Source organism: Erpetoichthys calabaricus, chromosome 14, assembly GCF_900747795.2.
Source record: "Erpetoichthys calabaricus chromosome 14, fErpCal1.3, whole genome shotgun sequence".
In the NCBI taxonomy this organism is placed as follows: domain Eukaryota; kingdom Metazoa; phylum Chordata; class Cladistia; order Polypteriformes; family Polypteridae; genus Erpetoichthys; species Erpetoichthys calabaricus.
In genome coordinates, this window is record NC_041407.2 from 40,652,364 (window position 1) to 40,674,869 (window position 22,506).

A 22,506-nucleotide genomic window follows, 5' to 3' on the forward strand; every position below is an offset into this window, starting at 1 on the left:
GAGGAGTTCAAGTATCTTGGGGTCTTGTTCACGAGTGAGGGAAGAATGGAGCGTGAGATTGACAGGCGGATCGGTGCGGCATCCGCAGTAATGCGGGCTCTGCATCGGTCTGTCGTGGTGAAAAAGGAGCTGAGCCGTAAGGCAAAGCTCTCAATTTACCAGTCGATCTATGTTCCTACCCTCACCTATGGTCATGAGCTATGGGTAGTGACCGAAAGAACGAGATCGCGAATACAAGCGGCTGAAATGAGTTTCCTCCACAGGGTGTCTGGGCTCTCCCTTAAAGATAGGGTGAGAAGCTCAGTCATCCGGGAGGGGCTCAGAGTAGAGCCGCTGCTCCCCCGCATCGAGAGGAGTCAGATGAGGTGGCTCAGGCATCTGATCAGGATGCCTCCTGGACGCCTCCCTGGTGAGGTGTTCCGGGCACGTCCAACTGGGAGGAGGCCCCGGGGAAGACCCAGGACACGCTGGAGGGACTATGTCTCCCGTCTGGCCTGGGAACGCCTCGGGATTTTCCCAGAAGAGCTAGAAGAAGTGGCCGGGGAGAGGGAAGTCTGGGTATCTCTGCTCAAGCTGCTGCCCCCGTGACCCGACCTCGGATAAGCGGAAGAGGATGGATGGATGGATGGATGGATGGAAATCCCTTATGATCTTCATCAGACGATATAATTGTTTGTATTTGTAGTCCATTTCTGATTGAAGATTAGTTGTCACTGAATTGAACGGCTTTCTGTCGTCTTGGAGATGGTCCATTGTGACAACATATTCAATGCAACTTTCATTTATGCCACGCAGATGTTTCCTCTAGATGCTGGAAACAGGTGCCATGACGATTTTATTAGGTGTTTAAGCTTCTTTATAATTTATACAGTCTCACGAGGAGTACTAGCAATTCTCAAATATGTCCTACTCAGATCAAAGACAAAGATTAAAAGTACATGTCGAGTTTTTTCAAGTTGTCGTTGCTTTCTTTTGTCGCAGTCCAATTTCAGGCGTAGAACATGCAGGTTACTTTCTTTTTATAATCCAAGGCAGTTTTCAAGCTTTCAATCTTAGGCAGACATAGAATAAAAGGCAAAAAAGGGAAAAATGTATCTTCTCTAAACTTAGCTTTTCTTGAGAAACTTCAGTTATTTCTGTACTTAAAGTTCTTTACTTCTTCTTCTTTACTTAAAGATTCTTAGCTTTTTCTTCTGTACGCTTTAAACGTATGGCTTTGCGCTTAAACAAGCACAAGTTACTTCACAAACTCAAATGGTCTATAGCAGTGCTTCCCAAACTCGGTCCTGGGGACCCACTGTGGCAGCAGGTTTTTGTTCCAACCAGATTCACAATCGGTGATAGTAATCGATAACAACTGATCTCATTTAATTAGCTGGACTTTTTTTTTACTTGTCTCTTATTCTGCATTCAGAAAAACACAACAGTATGTTTTTTACATTTATAAGGCATTTAAAAATATTTTTATTTTTTCTAAAGCTATAAATGCTTAACTCACTTTTCTTGTTTTTCTATTATTTTCCCCCTTTTCCTGTGTAGTTTGCCCCCTTCATTTAACCTTAATAGTGACAATTAACAACCAGCAGAGCAGACACCCGGGATGACGAAAGCAGCAACGACGTCAGTGTCAGACCCGCTAATTAGTAAATAATCAATTAAATAACCAGAACACCTGGAAAAGCAGAATGAAAATTAGGTTGAAAATACTGCTCTGCAATTAATGACTTAAAAAATCTACCCATTCTCCATATAACTGCTTATTACATTGCAATAAAAATCTACCAAACTTAGGTTGTAATTTCTACATTGACTCCAAGACACAGAAACTGGGAAATAATGACTTAATTAGGCTAAGAGTCCAATGAAAAATGGAAGTTGGTTGCAACAAAAACCTGCAGCTACACTGGGTCCCCAGGACCGAGTTTGGGACTCCCTGGTCTATAGCCCTTTTAGCACGAGCATGTGCCCAGGCACGGTCACGTGTGCAAGCACGGTCACGGTTTAAAACTATATGCCTCTACACCTTACACATGGCAAGGCTGTCACTAACTGAGGATTAATGTTTACTCAAAGCTGTTAGAAATGGCAAGAATATACCAATACAATTCTACTTATGGGGGTTTTAGGAACCTGCCATAGATTATGCATTGTCATCTAATAAAATATTTATGAATCTTATATAACTAGGAAAATGGATCTTACAGTCTTGAATTCAATTTTGATAATGATTTTTGCATTAAAAATGTATTTGCAATACTCTATTTCCAATGCCATTGTGTTGTTCATGGGTGCTACCATTTTGTAGAGCAGTTCCACAATGTTGTTAGAGAATAGGAAAGGAAATGCGCAGCACATGACATCTTCACCATGATGGAATAAGGGTCAACACCATGCAATTTCTGCTCATCCGAGAGTTTAGATAAATACTTGAAATTGAGCCTGCAAGTTACTTTGGTTAATTTGGTTAACGTTAGGCTACATACTTCAAGTTCAATGGACAGTGACACAATTTTCATAATTATCTATTAAGTATAGATTTTCAGGTTTAATTCAAAAGGTTTAACAAAAACATTGTATGAGCTGTTCAGAAAAGACAGACATTTTATGCCTGTTTCCCTTATTTTCAGGGGCTCAAAAGTATTTGGACAGACTAACATAATCATAAATATAATGATCATGTTCAATATTTGGTTGAAAATCCTTTACAATCAATGACTGCCTGAAGTCTGAACCCATGGCAATCTCCAAGTGCTGGGTTTCCACCCTAGTGATGCTTTGCTAGGCCTTTACTGCAGCTGTCTTCAGGTGCTGCTTATTTGTTCGACTTTCTGCCATCAGTTTTGTCTTTAGTATGTGAATTGCATGTCCAGTTGGGATGAGGTCAGTTGATTGACTTGGCCTTTGAAGAATCTTCCACTACTTTGCAATTAGAAGCACTTGGCTTGCTTTTGGAGTATGTACTATGAAGTGTCATCCTATTGGTTTGGCTGAATCTGAGCAGAGAGTACAGCCCAATGCACTTCAGTATTCATCCTCCTACTTCAGCCAGCAGTCATATCATCATAAAACAGCAGTGACTGACTTCCATTTGCAGATATGCATCCTCATGCCATAACACTGCCTCTGGCATGTTTCACAGATGATGTGGTATTCATCGGATCATGAGCAGTTTTTTCTCTTCTCCATACTCTTCTCTTTCCATCATTCTGGTATTTATTGATCTTAGTTTCCTTTGTCCAAAGAAAATTGTTCCAGAACTGGACAGGCTTTTAAAAAATATTTTCTGGCAAAGTCTAATCTGCCCTTCCTATGCTTGAGGTTTACCAGTGGTTTGCACCTTGTGGTAAACCCTCTGTCTTTACTTTCATGAAGTCTTCACTTGATTGTAGACTTTGGCAATGATAGGACTACCTCCCGGAGAGTGTTCTTTGTTTGGCTAAATGTTGTTAAGGGGTTCTTCTTCACTAAGGGCAGAATTCTGCAATCATCTAGTACAGTTACCTTCTGTAGTTTTCCAGAACGTCTGGTGTTGCTGAGCTCACCAGTGTACTTCTTTTTAAGAATATACTACATGGTTGATTTGACCATTCCTTGGGCCTCATGTATAAACGGTGTGTACGCACAAAAATGTTGCATAATCCCGTTTCCACGCTCAAATCGCAATGAATAAAACCTAAACTTGGCGTAAAGCCACGCACATTTTCATGCCAGCTAAATGCTTGGCATACGCAAGTTCTCCACTCAGTTTTGCAAACTGGCAGCACCCAGCGTCAAAGCAGTGCTACTGTTCCTGTGTGGTTTCCCTTTCTTTTTTAGATCCACATCCCTGACGCGGCATTATCATATTCACTGAAATTAACCGCATATTATTTATTAGTTTAAGGCATTTAATTGTAATTAACCTGTAACAATATAATGGTCCACAGAATAGCCAAACTATTCCAAATACCATAGCTGCCTTAGTGTTGTTACTCTCACTGCACCTTCTTCTTCTTCTTTCAGCTGCTCTCGTTAGGGGTTGCCACAGCAGATCATCTCTTTCCATATTACTCTCACTGCACCACTCAGAGTATTTATATCACTGTATCTGAGTGTGGAATCACAGCTCTATAGAAGCTGATTGGAAAGAAGAACACATACAAAGCAAAGCATTTAACATGCTACTTTAGTTATGATTGTATTTGAGAAACTAGTAAATTAAACAATTTTAAGATGAGGTTTATGATGTTCTACTTTAATGACAAAATAAACTACGTGATTAAAGTGGAAATTTGAAATTAAAGTTGACATTTAGAGCTTTTTTCCCACTGTGTCCCTATTTTTTTCTTTTCTCTGTACCCTAATAAGCTTTCATATGACACTCAGATGGTGGGCTATGACTCGCCTTTTCACTGCGACTTTGATATCTGACAACTTTTTTATTTCGAGCACTGTGCGACTTTGTGAACTTGAGCTTTCGAGTTTCTCCGACACTCTATGTCAGTCGATCGACTTCCTTTTGTTGTTTATACCACTGCTTAAACCAACAAATAGTAAGTTTTCCTTGCCTCCACTTGGTATTTGCTGAAATTCTTCTATTTCCCACCGTTTCTTTGCCATTGCCTTTCATCAGAACGCTGAGCTTAAGGGCTATTTATATTGATTTGCATATTCAAAGAGGCATAATTCTGGGAGGAGTTTGGGGAGTGGCAGCAGGTGCAGGCACATGCGTTACTTTTCACGTTGACCGGGATTTATGGAGCAGAAGAACGTGGAAGTTGGAGTTCGCAAAGATTTATGCATCTGGTTTTTTTTGTGCATACACACATTTCCGCTTTTGTCCTTATGCCATGTTTTAGTGTGAGTTCTATGCACGGCGTTATGCATGAGGCCCCTGGTGTTTCTGCTATCTCTCTAAAGGGTTTGTTTTGTTTTCTCTGCCTAATGATGTTCTGTTTTTACTTGCATGAACAGTTCTTTGGACCTCATATTGAGACTTCACAATGACAGCTTCCAAATGCAAATTCCACACTTTGAATCAACTCCAGATCTTCTACCTGCTCAATAGTTAATGAGATAATGAAGAAACTGTGCACATCTGGCTTTGGAACAGTTTGTCAGTCAAATGTCCAAAAACCTCCTGAAAATGGGGGCTATGCAGAAAAATGGCTGTCATTCCTTAACGGCTCATACAATAGTTTTGGTAAACCCCTTAAATTAAAGCTGAAATTCTACACTTCAATCACATAATGATTGTTTTATTTCAAATCTATTGTGGTGGCATACAGAGCCAAAATGATAAAAATTGTATCACAGTCCAAATACTTATGGACCCAACTGTAGGTTTATTGTTTTGAGTTTGACTACAGACTATTTCAACTTTCCAGTTATAAATTTTGCTTTGTATTGTCATAAGCTTCTCCTCTTTTGGACCCTTATGACTACCTCTGCCAGTAACATGTTCAAATTAATTGGATAGGAACACATTTGCTTATGTCTCCAGTAAGGTTAAATTAAGTGTTAAGTGACCTCTTGCTTTCAATATAATTTCAGATGAGTTCATTTTACTTTGAGGATTTTGCTGTGAAATTTTTATTAGAAGGTTGCCTGTAGCCTATAAGGTTCATATCTCTATCTCCAATATTAATACCTTTTCTCTTCTTAATCATATTTTAGGTTGGATGGCACTGCATCGATCCCATCAACATTCCTTGCAAGAAACTGACACCATGTTGTTTTTGACATCCCCACAGCCTCCCAACTCTACCTACTCCTGGACGTACACCAGTTTTCTGATGGAAACCGACTCTATGAATGCTACCAACAATGGCACAAAAAACATAACCGATCCAAATATTGACAAAACAAGCAATGCAGTGATCAGTTTTATGTATTTTGTAGTGTGCGCTGTGGGGTTGAGTGGGAACACACTGGTCATTTATGTTATCCTGCGCTATGCCAAGATGAAAACAGTCACAAATATTTACATCCTCAACTTGGCTATTGCTGATGAGCTATTCATGCTTGGCTTACCCTTCATTGCAATTCAGTTGGCCCTTGTCCACTGGCCTTTTGGTCAGGCCCTTTGCAGAGTTGTTATAACAGTGGATGGACTAAATCAGTTCACCAGTATCTTCTGTCTCACAGTCATGAGCATCGACAGGTACCTAGCAGTGGTTCATCCTATCAAGTCTACAAAATGGAGGAAACCTCGAGTGGCCAAAATGATAAATGGTGCAGTGTGGGGACTCTCACTGCTTGTCAATTTGCCCATCATAATTTATAGTGGTCAGAGAATAAAAGATGGCAGAAGTAGCTGCACTATTGTCTGGCCTGATCCCCCAGAAGCATACTACACTGGATTCATGTTCTATACTTTCTTCCTGGGCTTTTTCTTACCATTGACTGTCATCTGTCTGTGCTATCTGTTTATCATCATTAAGGTAAAGTCCTCTGGCATTAGAGTTGGATCCTCTAAGAGAAAGAAGTCAGAGAGAAAGGTAACCAGGATGGTGTCCATTGTGGTTGCAGTTTTTGTTTTCTGCTGGCTGCCATTCTATGTCTTCAATGTCACTTCAGTGACATGCTCCCTTGAGACCACACCTGTGATGAAGGGCATGTTTGATTTTGTAGTCATTCTTGGCTATGCCAACAGCTGTGCCAACCCTATCCTCTATGCTTTCTTGTCAGAAAACTTTAAGAAGAGCTTTCAGAATGTCCTTTGCATCAAGAGGGTTGGAGGGTTAGATGATATAGAAAGAAGCGATAGCAGGCAGGATAAAACCAGGATGATGAATGATGCAACTGAAACTCAAAGTTCACTGCTAAATGGAGACCTTCAGACCAGCATTTGATTTGGAAGGCAAGCAAGTATGTAATCACACTCACCTCATCCTTTGAAGAGGTTATTATCTTTCTGAATTGTCTTTTGCCTGTGTCAGGAGATGTATTTGCACTTTAGTATTAGAATTAAAGTGGAAAATGGTTGGCTAGATCTTCAAAACTAGCACAGAATTTTATATTGTTATCATATGTTCTCAAGATCTCAGCTCTACAAAATGGACACTTGGCCAGTCCACTGACAGATACTCAAAGCTTGGAAGAAAAAGACTTTATACTTTAAGATTACATGTTTTTAACAGTTGTTTTATTTTTGGTGTTTGTTCTTAAACAATCTAAGAAACTGAAGATGCATTTAAATACTGGTTCACTGTTAGCAGGTCTAGGGCGATACAGCCTTTGTTTCATTAAGGGCATTTGTTTTTCTTAGTAGTTATCAGAAGCAAAAGAAAAATAAAGAGATTTAAACAAAACAAAGCAAACAACATGCACACAGGCACATTCATACTTATAGCATTAGGGTTAGGGTTGTAGTGTCTTCTCCTTGATGCCTTTGATTTACAGTACCTTCATGACACTTGAAAGTTTAAAGAATTTTAGAAAATGGAAGTATGAATGAAATACCAAACTCCACCTAAGAAAATACTCAGACTACGTCCACATACTACATTTTCATTTAGGAATGCAGACATTATTCTCCATTTTCACCTTTTTGTCCATGCTACCTCAGCATTTTAACCCCCAAAACAAAGACTTCTGAAAAAGCTCTTCAGAGTTGTCTACCTCTGAAAATGTCAGCTAAACTTTGCAAATTGAATGGATAAAAATGTAGGCTTTTCAAACTGCAGGCTGTAATTGTGCTCTGATTTGTCCTTCTTTACTATGTAATCCTTTCCTGTTTGGATCCTTCTCATTACAACATCCCTTTCTCTGACTGGTCACCCTTCATGGAAGAAAACTGTCTTGCAATATACCAGACACAGGAAAGCTGCTTTCTTTGGACTTAAATTCTGTACAATTTGAATGACACATACTTGCGCAAAAGGCAAATAATTCACTGGTCACTATAGTCAGTCAGTCATTGTCCAACCCGCTGGGATTGGTCACTATAGTTTCATGATAAATTCTGTAGCCAGAAATGTTACTATCCCTTCAAGGATTTTTCTACCAATATGCGCATGCCCAATGAAGCCGAATATCTACGTTATTTTCATTTCAAGTACTTTCATTGTGGACAGGGATACATTCGTAAATGATGTGAACATGCTAGAGTGGACGGAGATAATTTTCATTTAAAAGCACCTTTTTTAAAAGAAAATGTAGTAGTGTGGACGTAGACTTGGACTAGCAAATTCTCCTTTCTAAATTCTCATTGAAATTTTCCCCAGTGTTTTTTAGTCAAAGACTAATGCTGCCTGTTCATTAGGAGAAAACAATCATGTTAATTAACTACAACCTTCTTCTCATAAATGTCTGTGGAAACAGACCTGCTCAGACATCGCCCAGAATAATAAAATACAGATTAGGGAGTTCCCCATAGGATTACTTTTTTTCTTTGTACAGGTCAGAGTATTTTTTTGCCCACTTGTAGAACTTGCTGTTCTTTCTCCTTTAGACAAAAGTAGTCATACTTGCATTCACTGCTGATACATAACTTCATAAGCCAATGGCCTAATTTTTAAGAAGATAACTTTTGAAGCATAGCTGTCATTTTCTTCCAGGGATTTCAGAACCATTGTACAGTTTTAGGCAAGTTATGCTAAATAGTATTTTGCATCATTAGTTTAAAAGCTATATAAACTTAACATACAACTTGCTAAGTCATATCTCTTCTTCAGCATTTTTGTCTTTGTAACTGGTAATGCTTTAACACAGTATTTATATCACACTACAGTGAACTGTATTTCACCATTGCACTTGAATGTTTGTTCTTGATTAATTGTAGATAATGAAAATAGTTCTTTTTGAGCCTAATTCCTTTTATTATGCTTTACTGAATAAATGATTGGTCTTAAAGTTGAACAATAGTAGATCATTATTTGCTTAAAGCTAAAATGAAAACACAGTTTTATTTTTATTTATTTATTTATTTAAGAGCTATAGGATACTACAGAGGACCAGACTTTGCCAATAAAACTACTGTTGTAAATGTGGCTAAAATCTACTCTCACATCTCTCCACCACCTCCCACCATCAGCAAAGTTTATGATATAACAGTAAAGGATATTAAAAACAACTATGGAAAAAAATCATGTGTAATCAACATGTTAGTTATTCAGTTATATTGACAACATGCAAAACACAGACAATTTTTTCAATTTAAATTTTGTTAAATAAACACTTCCAGAAAAATAATCTTAAGGCATTCACACAGGATTAAAATTTTGAATTGAAGACTGTATGGCAAGCCAAATTAACATTTAGAGATATCTTAAAATACATTTTATGATATCTGGAAATGCATTTTAGATATCATAAATTGAATTATAGATATCTAAAAATACATCTATTTTAAGATATCTAAAAAGAATTGTATGATATCTTAAACAGATTTCAAGATATCTTGAAGTGATATGCTGTACATTTTCAGATATCTGAAATACATTTTCAGATATCTTAAAATAGCTTTCTGCACATTTCAAGATATCTCAAATACATTTTCAGATATCTTAAAATAACTTCCTGCGTATTTCAAGATATCTCGAATACATTTTCATATATCTTAAAATCACTTCCTGTAAAATTTCTTATACTTTCAATGGAACTTCCTGCCTATTTTAAGATATCTCGAAATGCATTTAAGATATCTCGAAATGCACAGGAAGTGATTTTGAGATATCTTGAAATGTATCTGAGATATCTTGAAATGTATTTGAGATATCTTGAAATGTGCAGTAAGTCATTTTAAGATATCTGAAAATGCATTTCAGATATCTCAAAATGAATTTGGGATATCTTAAAATGAGAAGGAAGTTATTTTAAGATATCTCGAAATATAATTTAGATATCTTAAAAAGCATTTAAGATATCTTGAAATTCACTGTTGTTTCAGATATCTGAAATACATTTTTAGATATCTAAAATTAATTTCATGATATCTTAAAATGGGTCTCTGCTCTATTTCAGATATCTAACAATGTATTTCAAGATATCTAAAATTGTATTTCAAGATATCTAAAATGCATTTTAAGATATCTTTAAAAGGACACTCAATTATTTCAAGATATCTCAATAGCACTTTCAGATATCTACAATACAATTTAAGATATCTCAAATACATTTCCAGATATCTCAAAACAGCTTCCTGTCCATTTTCAGATATCTCAAATACATTTTCAGATATCTCAACATCACTTCCTGCTCATTTCAAGATATCTCAAATACATTTTAAGATATATTATAATAAACAAGAAGTCCCATTGAAATAATAGGCAGTTTTACAGGAAATTATTTTGAGATATCTTGAAATGCATTTAAGATATCTGAAAATTCATTTAAGATATCTTGAAATGCAGACACAATTATTTTGAGATATCTGAAACTGTATTTGAGATATCTTGAAATGCATTTGAGATATCCCGAAATCTATTGCAGATATCTTAAAATGTAAAGGAAATTATTTTAAGATATCTCAAAGCGAGTTTCTGGTATCTTAAAAAGTAAATTACATTTTAAGATATCTGAAATTCATTTTGAGATATCTCTAAATGTTAATTCGGCTTGCCATAAAGACTGACCAATGAATGAGAGGACGAGATAGATCTGTATTTGAAAAGCTCAGTCTCATGTGAACGTGCATCCTGTTTTGCAAATTGTAAACAGACGACTAGATATCTGAGATGTGAGTTATGTGATACAAGTAATAAGAGTTTTTTTTACCCCCATGGACATTATTGATATTATTTAACATAATACATTGTTGGTCTCCATAGACAATCTGTCTATGAAAATCTTCTTTTTTATCCCCGTTCTCCAATAAAACATGAGTTTAATTGTTTTATTGGTTATCACTACAAAACACTTGGGGTAGGTAACACAAAAAACACATTTTTTGTGCATTCCTTTAATTTTTTTTCTAAATTGCATTTTTGCTGAAATGTTGCACCACTGCCTTTTAACGTATGTGGGAATTTAGGTAAACAATATGGTGGAAATGTAGCTTTTTTATACACATATTTTAGATTTATGCATCCTTCTGTGCTCTGCACAGAGTCATGTCTACAGTCTCAGATGTAGTTACACTCTTCTACCTCCCTTTTAAATCTGATATCACTTTCCACCCATTGTTTTTGATACAGTTTCAGTTTTGCTAGCTTAGCGGATCAATAATTTAGCTGATCAGTGATTACTGTTCAGGAGGGCAACAAAGTTTAAAGTACATATGGAGAGCTTCTTGCTTAACCGGAATGGTTCAACCTGTTTGCTGGACTGTAGAATGTAAAGCAACCAACAGAATTAAAAAAAAACCCCAAAAAAAAAAACCCCAAAACATAAAGACCTGAAATGAAAAGAGTGTTTTTTACATTTTCCTCGTGTCCACACCTTTACTCCTCACCATAACATACATATATTGTTGCTAGGCGTTGATAATTATCCCACCATTACAAGTGGCTCATTTTCAGTTCAGCTTCTTTTAGAAATTAAGGAATCTCTCAGAAGTCAGCAGGAACTAAGTCTCAAGCAGCTCATCTAGTATTTCTCTGCTAGTGTTTATGTTCTTTGCTTCCTATTTTTTTTTAATTATATTTTTGCATTTGTCCTCTGCTTTTAGTTTTTCCTTGCTCTTTTAAACTGTTATCCTCTAACAATGTAAATAGCGGCATACGTCTCAACAGGTTGGTATATGACCCGTGTGCCTGCTTAGCCATTATATGCCAATGTGAACATGATTGAGGGCACTTGCCACAGGTTAAAGGCTTGATGGTGTATAAACCTGCCAATTAAAATTTCAAGAAGTGGGAAATTCCGAAGTCAAATATTTTTTATTGTGCTTCTTCCTTATACCGTCCAATGTTTTTTTTTTATTCTTTGCATGTATTGTTTTCTACAACCATTAGTCACATAATTTAATTGGACATGAAGACAGAAAAAGTGAAACATTATATTAATGCAAATATATTCAGTGAAGACAGTGGAAACAGTTACTACATCTTCTACTGTCAGTTTGGCTGATACAAAATGATTTTCTGCTAGTTTTCTTTTACTCCATGTGATCTGCCCAACTACTAGCTTAAACTTTTCCCTTTACTTTCACAATCATTGTTCTCCTGCTTTCATTCTTTCTTCTGCCAGTTGACATATCACCTCAAAATTTCAAATAACAGTGGCATCACTTGTCATGTTAATAGAAACTAGTTATGTTCTTCACATCTGAACAACAACAGCAACATTCATTAATATAGCACATTTTCGTGCAAACAATGCAGCTCAAAGTACTTTACAAGCTGTCAAAGAGAAAGTTACAAGAAAAGTAAAAACAAATAAGTTTAGGTAATAATATTAAAGATTAAGTAACAAAGAAAGAAAAAAAAACACATTAAATGATCTTAAAAACAGATAAATAGCAAGCAGAAGGGTATAGTCCTTATATACAGTGCCATATTGTAAGTCTCTAAAGATGAGTCCAGCAATAAGGTCAGATTGCTGGGAGGACAGAAAAAAAAAAAAAAAACTCCAGTAAGGCTGGAGAGAAAAACACAATCTGCAGGGGTTCCAAGGTCAAAACACCACCCAAATCCCACTAGGCATTCTATTGAACATAAATGCTCTTAATTCATTACTGTTTGCTTTCAGGCTTCAAATGATAGGATCTGATGAAGTTGGTCTCATGGACAGCTGGGACACCCACCTTCATTCCATCTCTTACAGTGGTTACATCACTTACAAGCAAAGAAGCAATATATTTCTGTGAGATTCAGTAAAGTTCAACTTACAGTGAAAATGCAACAAACTCATGGAGCTTACCTGATCTTTTTCTTTTCTGGTCATACCAGCTTAAACTGTATTCCTCAACTTCTTCATCCACACACACAAAAAAGGTAATTCTAAATTACAAAGAATATCTAAGCAGAGGATCATGAATTTAGCCTTAGTGAAGCCTGTTCTGGAGGTACAATTGCATTTGCAGGACCAGGCTTGTGACACTTCTAAATAGAAAGGTTCCCACTACAAATGTATCCCTCTGTGAGGCTGAAACAAAAACCGGCAGGCAAACAGACACATGCAAGTAGTCACAACAACAAACAGCCCCTTTAGATTTCTAAGGTGAGGTTTTCGATAGATAGATAGATAGATAGATAGATAGATAGATAGATAGATAGATAGATAGATAGATAGATAGATAGATAGATAGATAATTTAATTAAAGTTACTACTTTAGATGAACAATGTATTAAAACTATAAAAACATATCATAGATTAAACAAAAAATACACGCAGAGCGGCACTAATAAAAATAACTTAATTCCTGTTCCATATATCAATAACACACATAGTATTCATCTCTGCTCCTCCGAAACATTGAATATGGCTCTATTAAATGTTAGAGCTTTAACTAACAAGACGTTTTTTATCAACGATCTTATTAGTGATAAAAAAATAGATTTTATTGCACTAAGTGAAACGTGGCTTAGCTCAGATGGCGCAGCTGTTTTAATCGAATCTGCGCCTCCGGATTACAGTTTTACTCGTGCTGATTGCCAAGGAAAGAGAGGTGGAGGGCTAGCAAACATTTACTCAAGCAGGTTAAAATGTAAAAATATCAGTTTTGGTAAATTCAAGTCTTTTGAGTAGCTCGCCATTATTATTCAGGGAGATTCTCACGTTCTAGTATTATCCGTGTATAGACCTCCAAAATTCAACGCGTCTTTCTTTGAGGAATTCTCTGACTTGATGTCAATCTTAATTACGAACTATGACACACTCTTAATAGTCGGCGACTTTAATTTTCATATAGATAATCAATGTGACCAGAAAGTAAAAGAATTTATGAACCTCCTGGACTCTTTTGATTTGAGACAGCTCGTTAATCAGCCTACACATAAAGCAGGTCATACGTTAGACTTAGTAATTACTAAAGGACTAAAAGTTGATATAAAGCAGGTCATTGATACGGGTCTATCAGACCATTTTCTTCTACTCTTTAATATAGAAATAATGATAGAAAACACTCATGAGAAGCATATTGTTAAAAAACGCTTCTTTGACTCCTCAGCAGCTTTAAAACTTTCAAACATTCTAACCAATCAGTCCATTTATAGTGCCAACTATAATAGCGAGGAGAATGTAAATAGTAAGGTGGAAAGATTTAATACTAAAGTGAGGGCTGCTGTTGACTTAGTTGCACCTGAAAAGACAGTTAAAAAATCTTCTAGCATTGTTATACCATGGAAGACCCAAAGAGTGTCTGATTTAAAGAGAACATGCCGTAGAGCTGAGCGTAAATGGAGGAAAACTAAACTAACTATTGACTATGAAATATTAAAAGTTAAAATAACAGAATACAATAACACAGTCCGTCTTGAGAGGCGCTGCTATTTCTCTAAGATTATAAATAACAATGCTAGTAATCCCAGAGTCTTATTTTCGACAATTGATCATCTGTTAAACCCAGGTAACTCAAAGGAATGCCTCCTAAGTACTTCCAGTAAAACCTGTGAGGCTATCGCTGTATTTTTCAATCAAAAAATTAATGATATTAGAAATAACATAGTATATCTCCCCAACACTAAGAATCCTCCTAAACCCCAGTACCCCATAATAAACAAATTAAAGTCTTTCACTAGGATAGATTTACCTGATTTACATAAAATAATTTCTCAAATGAAACCTTCCACCTGTGCCCTTGACCCAATACCAACAAATTTTTTCAAAGAAGTATCGGGCGTGCTTAGTGATAATGTTCTTGACATAGTAAATTCGTCAATAGATACAGGGGTCTTCCCAGACTGTCTTAAGACTGCGGTAGTTAAACCCCTACTTAAGAAAAATAATCTCGATCCCTCTGCTCTTGAAAATTATAGACCCATCTCTAACCTGCCTTTCTTAAGTAAAATTCTAGAGAAGGCAGTCATTATACAGTTAAATGAGCACCTCAATAAACATGCTATTCTTGATAAATTTCAGTCAGGTTTTAGAACAAATCACAGCACAGAAACTGCACTCGTTAAAGTAGTAAATGACTTGCGGGTAAATGCAGACAGAGGCCATTTATCTGTTCTCATCCTCTTAGATCTGAGTGCCGCATTTGACACCATTGATCATAATATTCTTAAGAATCGCCTTAGTCAATGGGTGGGCCTCTCTGGCAGTGTCTTAAATTGGTTTGAATCCTACCTGGCAGGGAGAAAATTCTTTGTTAGTTGTGGTAATTATAACTCAAAAACACGTGATATTCTATATGGTGTTCCACAAGGCTCTATCCTGGGTCCACTGCTCTTCTCAATCTACATGCTTCCATTAGGTCAGATTATCTCAGGGCACAACATGAGCACACAGCTGTATTTATCAATAGCACCTGATGACCCCAAATCTCTTGATTCGCTAACACAATGTCTAACTTGTATCTCAGAATGGATGAATAGTAACTTTCTCAAATTAAATAAAGAAAAAACCGAAATCTTAGTGATTGGCAATAATGGATACAATGAGGCTATTAGAAATAAACTGGATGCATTAGGATTAAAAGTCAAATCGGAGGTAAAAAGCTTAGGGGTAACCGTTGATTGTAATCTGAATTTTAAATCGCATATTAATCAGATCACTAGAACAGCATTTTTTCACCTAAGAAACATAGCAAAAGTTAGACCTCTTATATCATCGAAAGATGCAGAGAAATTAGTTCATGCGTTTGTTTTCAGTCGGCTAGATTACTGTAACGCACTCCTCTCAGGACTACCCAAAAAAGACATCAATCGTTTGCAACTAGTGCAGAATGCGGCTGCTAGAATCCTTACCAGGAAAAGAAAATCCGAACACATTTCTCCAGTTTTGATGTCACTACACTGGTTACCTGTGTCATTCAGAATTGACTTTAAAATTCTGCTTATGGTTTATAAAGCTTTAAAGAATCTCGCCCTGGCTTATATATCGGAATGTCTGACACCTTATATTCCAAATCGTAACCTCAGATCCTCAACTGAGTGTCTCCTTAGAATTCCAAGAGCAGAACTTAAAAGAAGTGGTGAGGCGGCCTTCTGCTGTTATGCACCTAAAATCTGGAATAGCCTGCCAGTAGGAATTCGCCAGGCTAATACAGTGGAGCACTTTAAAAAACTACTGAAAACACATTATTTTAACATGGCCTTCTCATAACTTCACTGTAATTTAATCCTGATACTCTGTATATCCAATTCATTATAATAACTATTCATTCAAAATCTGTACTAACCCCTACTCTCTCTTCTGTTTCCTTTTCCGGTGTCCTGTTGGTGGTGGCGTGCGCCACCACCATCTACCCAAAGCACCATGATGTTCCAACAATGATGGATGGATTAAAAGCCAGAAGTCTGTATGACCATCAGCATCAAGTGACTCCGTGAAAAACCCGAACTACCAAGAGGACTATTTCATTTATGTTAGGTAGAATGCCCAAAGGGGACTGGGCGGTCTCGTGGCCTGGAACCCCTACAGATTTTATTTTTTTCTCCAGCCTTCTGGAGTTTTTTTTTGTTTTTTCTGTCCACCCTGGCCATCAGACCTTACTCCTTTCTATGTTAATTAATGTTGTCTTATTTTAATTTCTTGTTTTGTCTTTTATTTTTCTTCTCTTCATTATGTAAAGCACTTTGAGCTACTTTTTGTATGAAAATGTGCTATATAAATAAATGTTGTTGTTGTTGTTGTAGATAGATAGATAGATAGATAGATAGATAGATAGATAGATAGATAGATAGATAGATAGATAGATAGATAGATAGATAATAACAACAACATTTATTTATGTTGCACATTTTCATACAAACAATGTAGCTCAAAGTGCTGTACATGATGAAGAAAGAGAAAAAGACAAAATAAATAAGAATTTAAATTAGGGAACACTAATTAATATAGAATAAAAGTAAGGTTCGATGGCCAAGGATGACAGAAAAAACAAAAAAAAATTACAGACGGCTGGAGAAAAAAATAAAATTTGCAGGGGTTCCAGGCCACGAGACCGCCCAGCCCCCTCTAGGCATTCTACCTAGCATAAATGACCTCAATCAGTCCTCATTGTATTCAGGGTTCTCATGGAGGAACTTGAGAAATAATAATAAAGAGAAATAATAACTAAAAAACTTCAAGAAACATAAAAATTATAACATGCCACAACATTCCACAACCCCACAAACTCACACAAGAACAAGAAGGATAATAAGAGAGGCATATAGATGCTTATAGATGGCAATAAGATGTGGTTAGACCTGCCCAGTTGTACCACATGCTTACATTTAGAGGCATTAACACTTGAACAGAGCATGTCTAGCTTGCTGTGTCCACAAAGAGAACATCCTGGTAGATTTTTGTTCTTTCTAAAGTTTCCTGGTTGAAGTCAACAGCATTCAGGAGTTTTAGTTCTGAAAGAATTCAAAGAATGTATAATCTATGTTCTAGCAAAAAACTTACAGAGAGGTTGTATAGTGTGAAGAAAAGTCTCCATGTCTATAGCAATTCTTAGGTTCCTTCATATGCAGACTATTTGTTGGAAAATCCATTATCCTTTGTTAGATTTTCTGTAATGTGAGGCAGTTGCTAGTAGCAGACACTCTTATCTGATGCTCTTTTTCTCAAGGTTAATCCCTGTCATGGCTTCATATAACCCGTACAAATGCTTGTCCATTTTTGCACCAACAGTAGCTATTAATTCAGTCTTGAACTTGACTATGATATTTGCAGACTATGGCAATGTCATGTCTGAAAAAACCATTGTTTCAAATATTTCAACAATATTATTTGAGGAATTATTTACAGATCAGTACAGAGTTATTTAGTTATTAATGCTGTCCATGCTTCCTGTGTTACTAGTATAACAAAGTGCTCATTCAGTCTGCTTCTCCTGCATAATGCAGGGCAGTGAGACCACCCTCCACAACAGAGTGTGAAATGCCCACCACCCTGACTTAATGAGTGTAAACTGATGAATACAAGGCCTGCAGGTTAGCGTGATTCTCGGTCTGTTTTATCTCAATATTTATGATATGGCCTATGCAGATACACAGTGAAATGATAGCAGATGGTGTGTGGGATTTGACAGTAGTGAAAGTTTTCCTGTTAAGGAGTACTTAGTCATTCTTGACCAGAAAACATGGCACCTCTCCTAGCATAAAAGGCAACGTGTCATGATAGTACACTATTCACATATGAAAAGAACACATTCTACACAAGTATGAACACATTTACTTGAGTGCAAGGTTAAATCTGATCCTTGATGTACTTCATTACTGGAACCTCATACCATGTCCTAGTCTTTCTCTTGCAATACATGGCAATGTATTTAGGTTGACTCATACCCTGTAAAATACACACTAGAGGAATTAAAAGGAGTTTTAAAAAGATATGAACATACTGGCTTTGTATGGGAGGGATTATTTCAAAGTTGTTTAGCCATCTGGAAGAGCATAGGCAATGGCAGAATGTGTGAACATCTGAGTGTTTCATAGGGCATCACATTGCAGAACTTTGACAGTCTCTGAGATGAGACTTTGGTACTTAAGGTAAAGGGTTTTTGCAAACTTTTATTTTAAGAAAGACTTGTAGTATTGGGCTTGTGTTGTAGATAGATAGATAGATAGATAGATAGATAGATAGATAGATAGATAGATAGATAGATAGATAGATAGATAGATAGATAGATAGATAGATAGATAGATAGATAGATAGATAGAACTTTATTCGTTCCAAGGATGGAACTTCGCACAATCCAATCATGAACACTTATTTGAAGCTTTTATTAATCATTGTTTTCTATCATATTGTTTACTTCCTAATATGACATCATTTTATAAAATAACATTGATTTTAGATATCCTGAAGTAAGACACATGGCATTAAATATGGAATTTACTTAGTCATTACTTCATCTTACTGTATTTTCCCTTAATGCGTTACAAGAGTTGTTTGAAAAGTATAAAATACAAATTATTCCACAAACAAGTTAAAGTAATTTGCAGGCCGTAGCATGCACATTGCACCAGGGCAGTCTTCATTATCCTACAACAAATGCATCAATGAATGGGACAGCTTGTTAAGATGGCAAACAATCTTGAAGGAGTCAGGAATTTCTACATAAGATACCCAGGTCTAGAGTTACAGAAAACTGGCAAAATAATATCATAGCTACTTGCTGAAAAATAAGCCTCACAACATTTAACAAAAATCTTGTTCAGTTTTTCACATAAATGAATAACATGTAAATGTTTAAACATTTGTATTTTTAATCATATTGCCATGGTCTCATGTTCCCAAAAATAACTAACTTTTATAATTTTGAATTTGTAAGACAGTGCCTGAAAAATGATCTGATTTAATATCAAGTATAGAGTGATCATGAGTGAAATTATACAGAAATGGCCAGATGTGCAAAAGCTTTCAGTCCGTGAACATGGTGCCTAGCATTGACACTGAAACTATGAACAGAACATCCAAGGGTTTACCATTTGAATATTCGTTGCTACTCATACATTCAGTGTGCTGTCTCTGGTTGAGCATTTTCATGTTGCAAAACTATACCTTGATTTAGGAATCTGAGACACTTGTTTTTTTAACACATAATGCAATTTTTTAAATGTTTTTTTCCACCTGTTTAAATGACAGGCATCACATCAGCCTAACTCATGATAAATATGAGCTGGATTGGAGTTTTTGAGTATTGAAGAAACAAATAATGACATAGCATATCTCCAAGACAGCACCCTAGAACATTTCTATGGTCCATGGCTTCTCAGAAAATTAATCAACTGGGACAATTTGGCATCAGAATGACCACACTGAGAAACCCCTAGCAATGGTTATGAGATAAGGATTTTGAAAATGTCTCCAGCCCACTACAAGGCCATACATACAGTAGCATTCAATTTAATGAAGTCAGATGCAGCCCAGGGTGGATTGAGTTTTACATAATGCTGACATTTAAAAGGCATATGATGAAATGTGTTGCTCAATGTTGTTGTTTTTGCAGATAAATGGTTTTTAGCTTGTTACCTTCAAACTGCTCTGTTTATTTCAATGATTTCTAGCACCTGCAAATTTTATTTAACATTAATTAAACATACTTAGAAAGGGAACAGCCAAATTTAGGTAGTGTTCTGTTATTGGGGATGGTGGTGATTAAAATACGCATTTGGGGACGCTAATATATAAATTGATGTGAGGGACAGTTTTTACAAACAATGATGGTGTTAGAACTCAACAATGTTTACAATTAAAGTAGATTACTTACTCCCTGGAACTTCATATAAATGGAGATGTAGGGGTTGGGAGGATGGACTATAAAAATGTCTTTGTCAAAGCTGAGTTTATGATTAGCTAATTTACTAATACATGAGAACACAATATAAATATATTGTTTAAACATTGCCATAAGTACACATATGTACTTTGGTCATCAGTGCAGTATCTGGAAAAGTGTGACTGCAAATATAACTGGTAAAGTGTGCTGTTCTTTTTGATTATCGTCAGCATTCCAGTTTTTCACAGTAATATTGTAGATATTGGCATTAATATTAAGCAGTAGAACACTGTCCAAAATGAGAAAAGACACTGCTGAAGGTCACGGCACTTTCTGAAAAGGCGGAGGACTCTCTAAATCTGGCTGCACATCTTCCCCACCTTAAAGCAATGCTAAATAAATGTGCCTACAGACAGGAACTTGTCATTTGCTTTAAGACAGAGGTGTAGCTAAGGGAGGAATACAGGTTTGAACCTCCATAAATTGTATTTTACGATAATTCCCAATGAATCATCACAAACAGACTTTTGATTCATATACTTTCTCCTCCCCCACTTTGATTAATTTCAGCCCTACACATTATGGCAGAAGGGTGCTGTCTCTTGTTTTTAACTTTGCTTTGATGGGATGATTTGCACTTCAGAGAGCTAAACCTATAAAAACTGGCACATTCCTCGGTCACCGGGGTGTTTTCAATGACATGATTACACCTGCTACAAACAGCAGATAAAGACTGTGCAGGGTATGGCAGACTGTGTCACTTAATATGTTTTGTAAGGCCTTGAACTCTTCCTACACTGCAAAAAATGAAATCTTAACAAGCCAGACAATCTTGAAAAGAAATAATAGATCTTGTTTTTTTTATTTTAAGAATAACTGACTTGAGGAGATTTGTATGTGTAAGATATATAATCTCATTTTTAGAAAATTTAACAAGTTAACAAGTTAAACTTTCTCACTATATTGGCAGATAATTTTGCTTGATTCTAATACCTTTTTCTTGTTTTTTATGTATTTTTTCTCATTTTTTCACACTGATTTTTTGCAGGTATTAGAATCAAGCAAAATTATCTGCCAATATAGTGAGAAAGTTTAACTTGTTAACTTGTTAAATTTTCTAAAAATGAGATTATATATCTTACACATACAAATCTACTCAAGTCAGTTATTCTTAAAATAAAAAAACCAAGATCTATTATTTCTTTTCAAGATTGTCTGGCTTGTTAAGACTTCATTTTTTGCAGTGTACCCCCACATGCAGTTAATAATATTAACTCTGCATAATTAAAATACGGAGTTTGCATGTTCTCCCCGTGTCTGCGTGGGTTTCCTCCGGGCGCTCCGGTTTCCTCCCACAGTCCAAAGACATGCAGGTTAGGTGGATTGGTGATTCTAAATTGGCCCTAGTGTGTGCTTGGTGTGTGGGTGTGTTTGTGTGTGTCCTGCGGTGGGTTGGCGCCCTGCCCGGGATTGGTTCCCTGCCTTGTGCCCTGTGTTGGCTGGGATTGGCTCCAGCAGACCCCCGTGACCCTGTGTTCGGATTCAGCGGGTTGGAAAATGGATGGATGGATGGATAATTAAAATACACCAATTTTTTTTAAATGGGTTATAAAACACGTACATTAGTGTTCCTGTGGAAATGGATTGAATATGGAAGCCCATCCCATCCTTTTTGAACCAACTTATTCCAGTTCGGTGTTGTGGGCTTTAGAAGCTAATCTGGAAGCATTCGGTACAAAAATGGAAGCTACTTTGTTGTGCCATTGCAGGTCTCCCTCCTGCATACACTCACATTCATGCAAATAAAGCCAAATCAGAGATATAACTTAAGTACCCTGAGATATGTGGGAAAAACATTGGAGAAAACTCCAGATAGAGATAGGAAGAAGGGGCCAATTGTACTGACAGGGGCAAATGGGCTGAGATTCAAACCCAGAACAGTGGAGCTGGATCACTGTGCTGCGGAATTCACTTTGCATTTTCAAGTGGATTCATAAAATGAAAGTTAAATTGTAGAGTCTATGGATGGAAATTGAAAATTCTTTATGCATTTTAAATGGTAATGCCTTTCTCTCTAGATTTGGCTTTTATATGTTTGTTACAATGAAGATGTTCTCCTTTCTTTATTTTACTTTGGTTATAGAATAAAGATCAGGAAGGTAAAATGCAAAGCAAAACACTGACTTACTGGTTAGCCCAGTTAGCACCATTTGAATAGAACTATATACCAAGCTCAGTAAAGAGCCATTTCTACTTTTGCTCAT

At 36.4% G+C, this 22,506-nt stretch overlaps 1 protein-coding gene across 2 annotated transcripts in view; it reads left to right on the forward strand.

The window, feature by feature from the left end:
• Nucleotides 1–9,161, forward strand: part of LOC114665097 (somatostatin receptor type 2-like) — a 47,990-nt gene extending 38,829 nt beyond the window's left edge. For both annotated transcript variants that reach the window (XM_028819481.2, XM_028819479.2), the window contains exon 2: nucleotides 5,656–9,161. In XM_028819481.2, coding sequence (XP_028675314.1) covers nucleotides 5,661–6,833 — 1,173 coding nt within the window. In that variant the 5' untranslated portion in view covers nucleotides 5,656–5,660 and the 3' untranslated portion in view covers nucleotides 6,834–9,161. The remainder of the gene's footprint in view (nucleotides 1–5,655) is intronic.
• The last annotated feature ends 13,345 nt before the right edge of the window (nucleotides 9,162–22,506 follow it).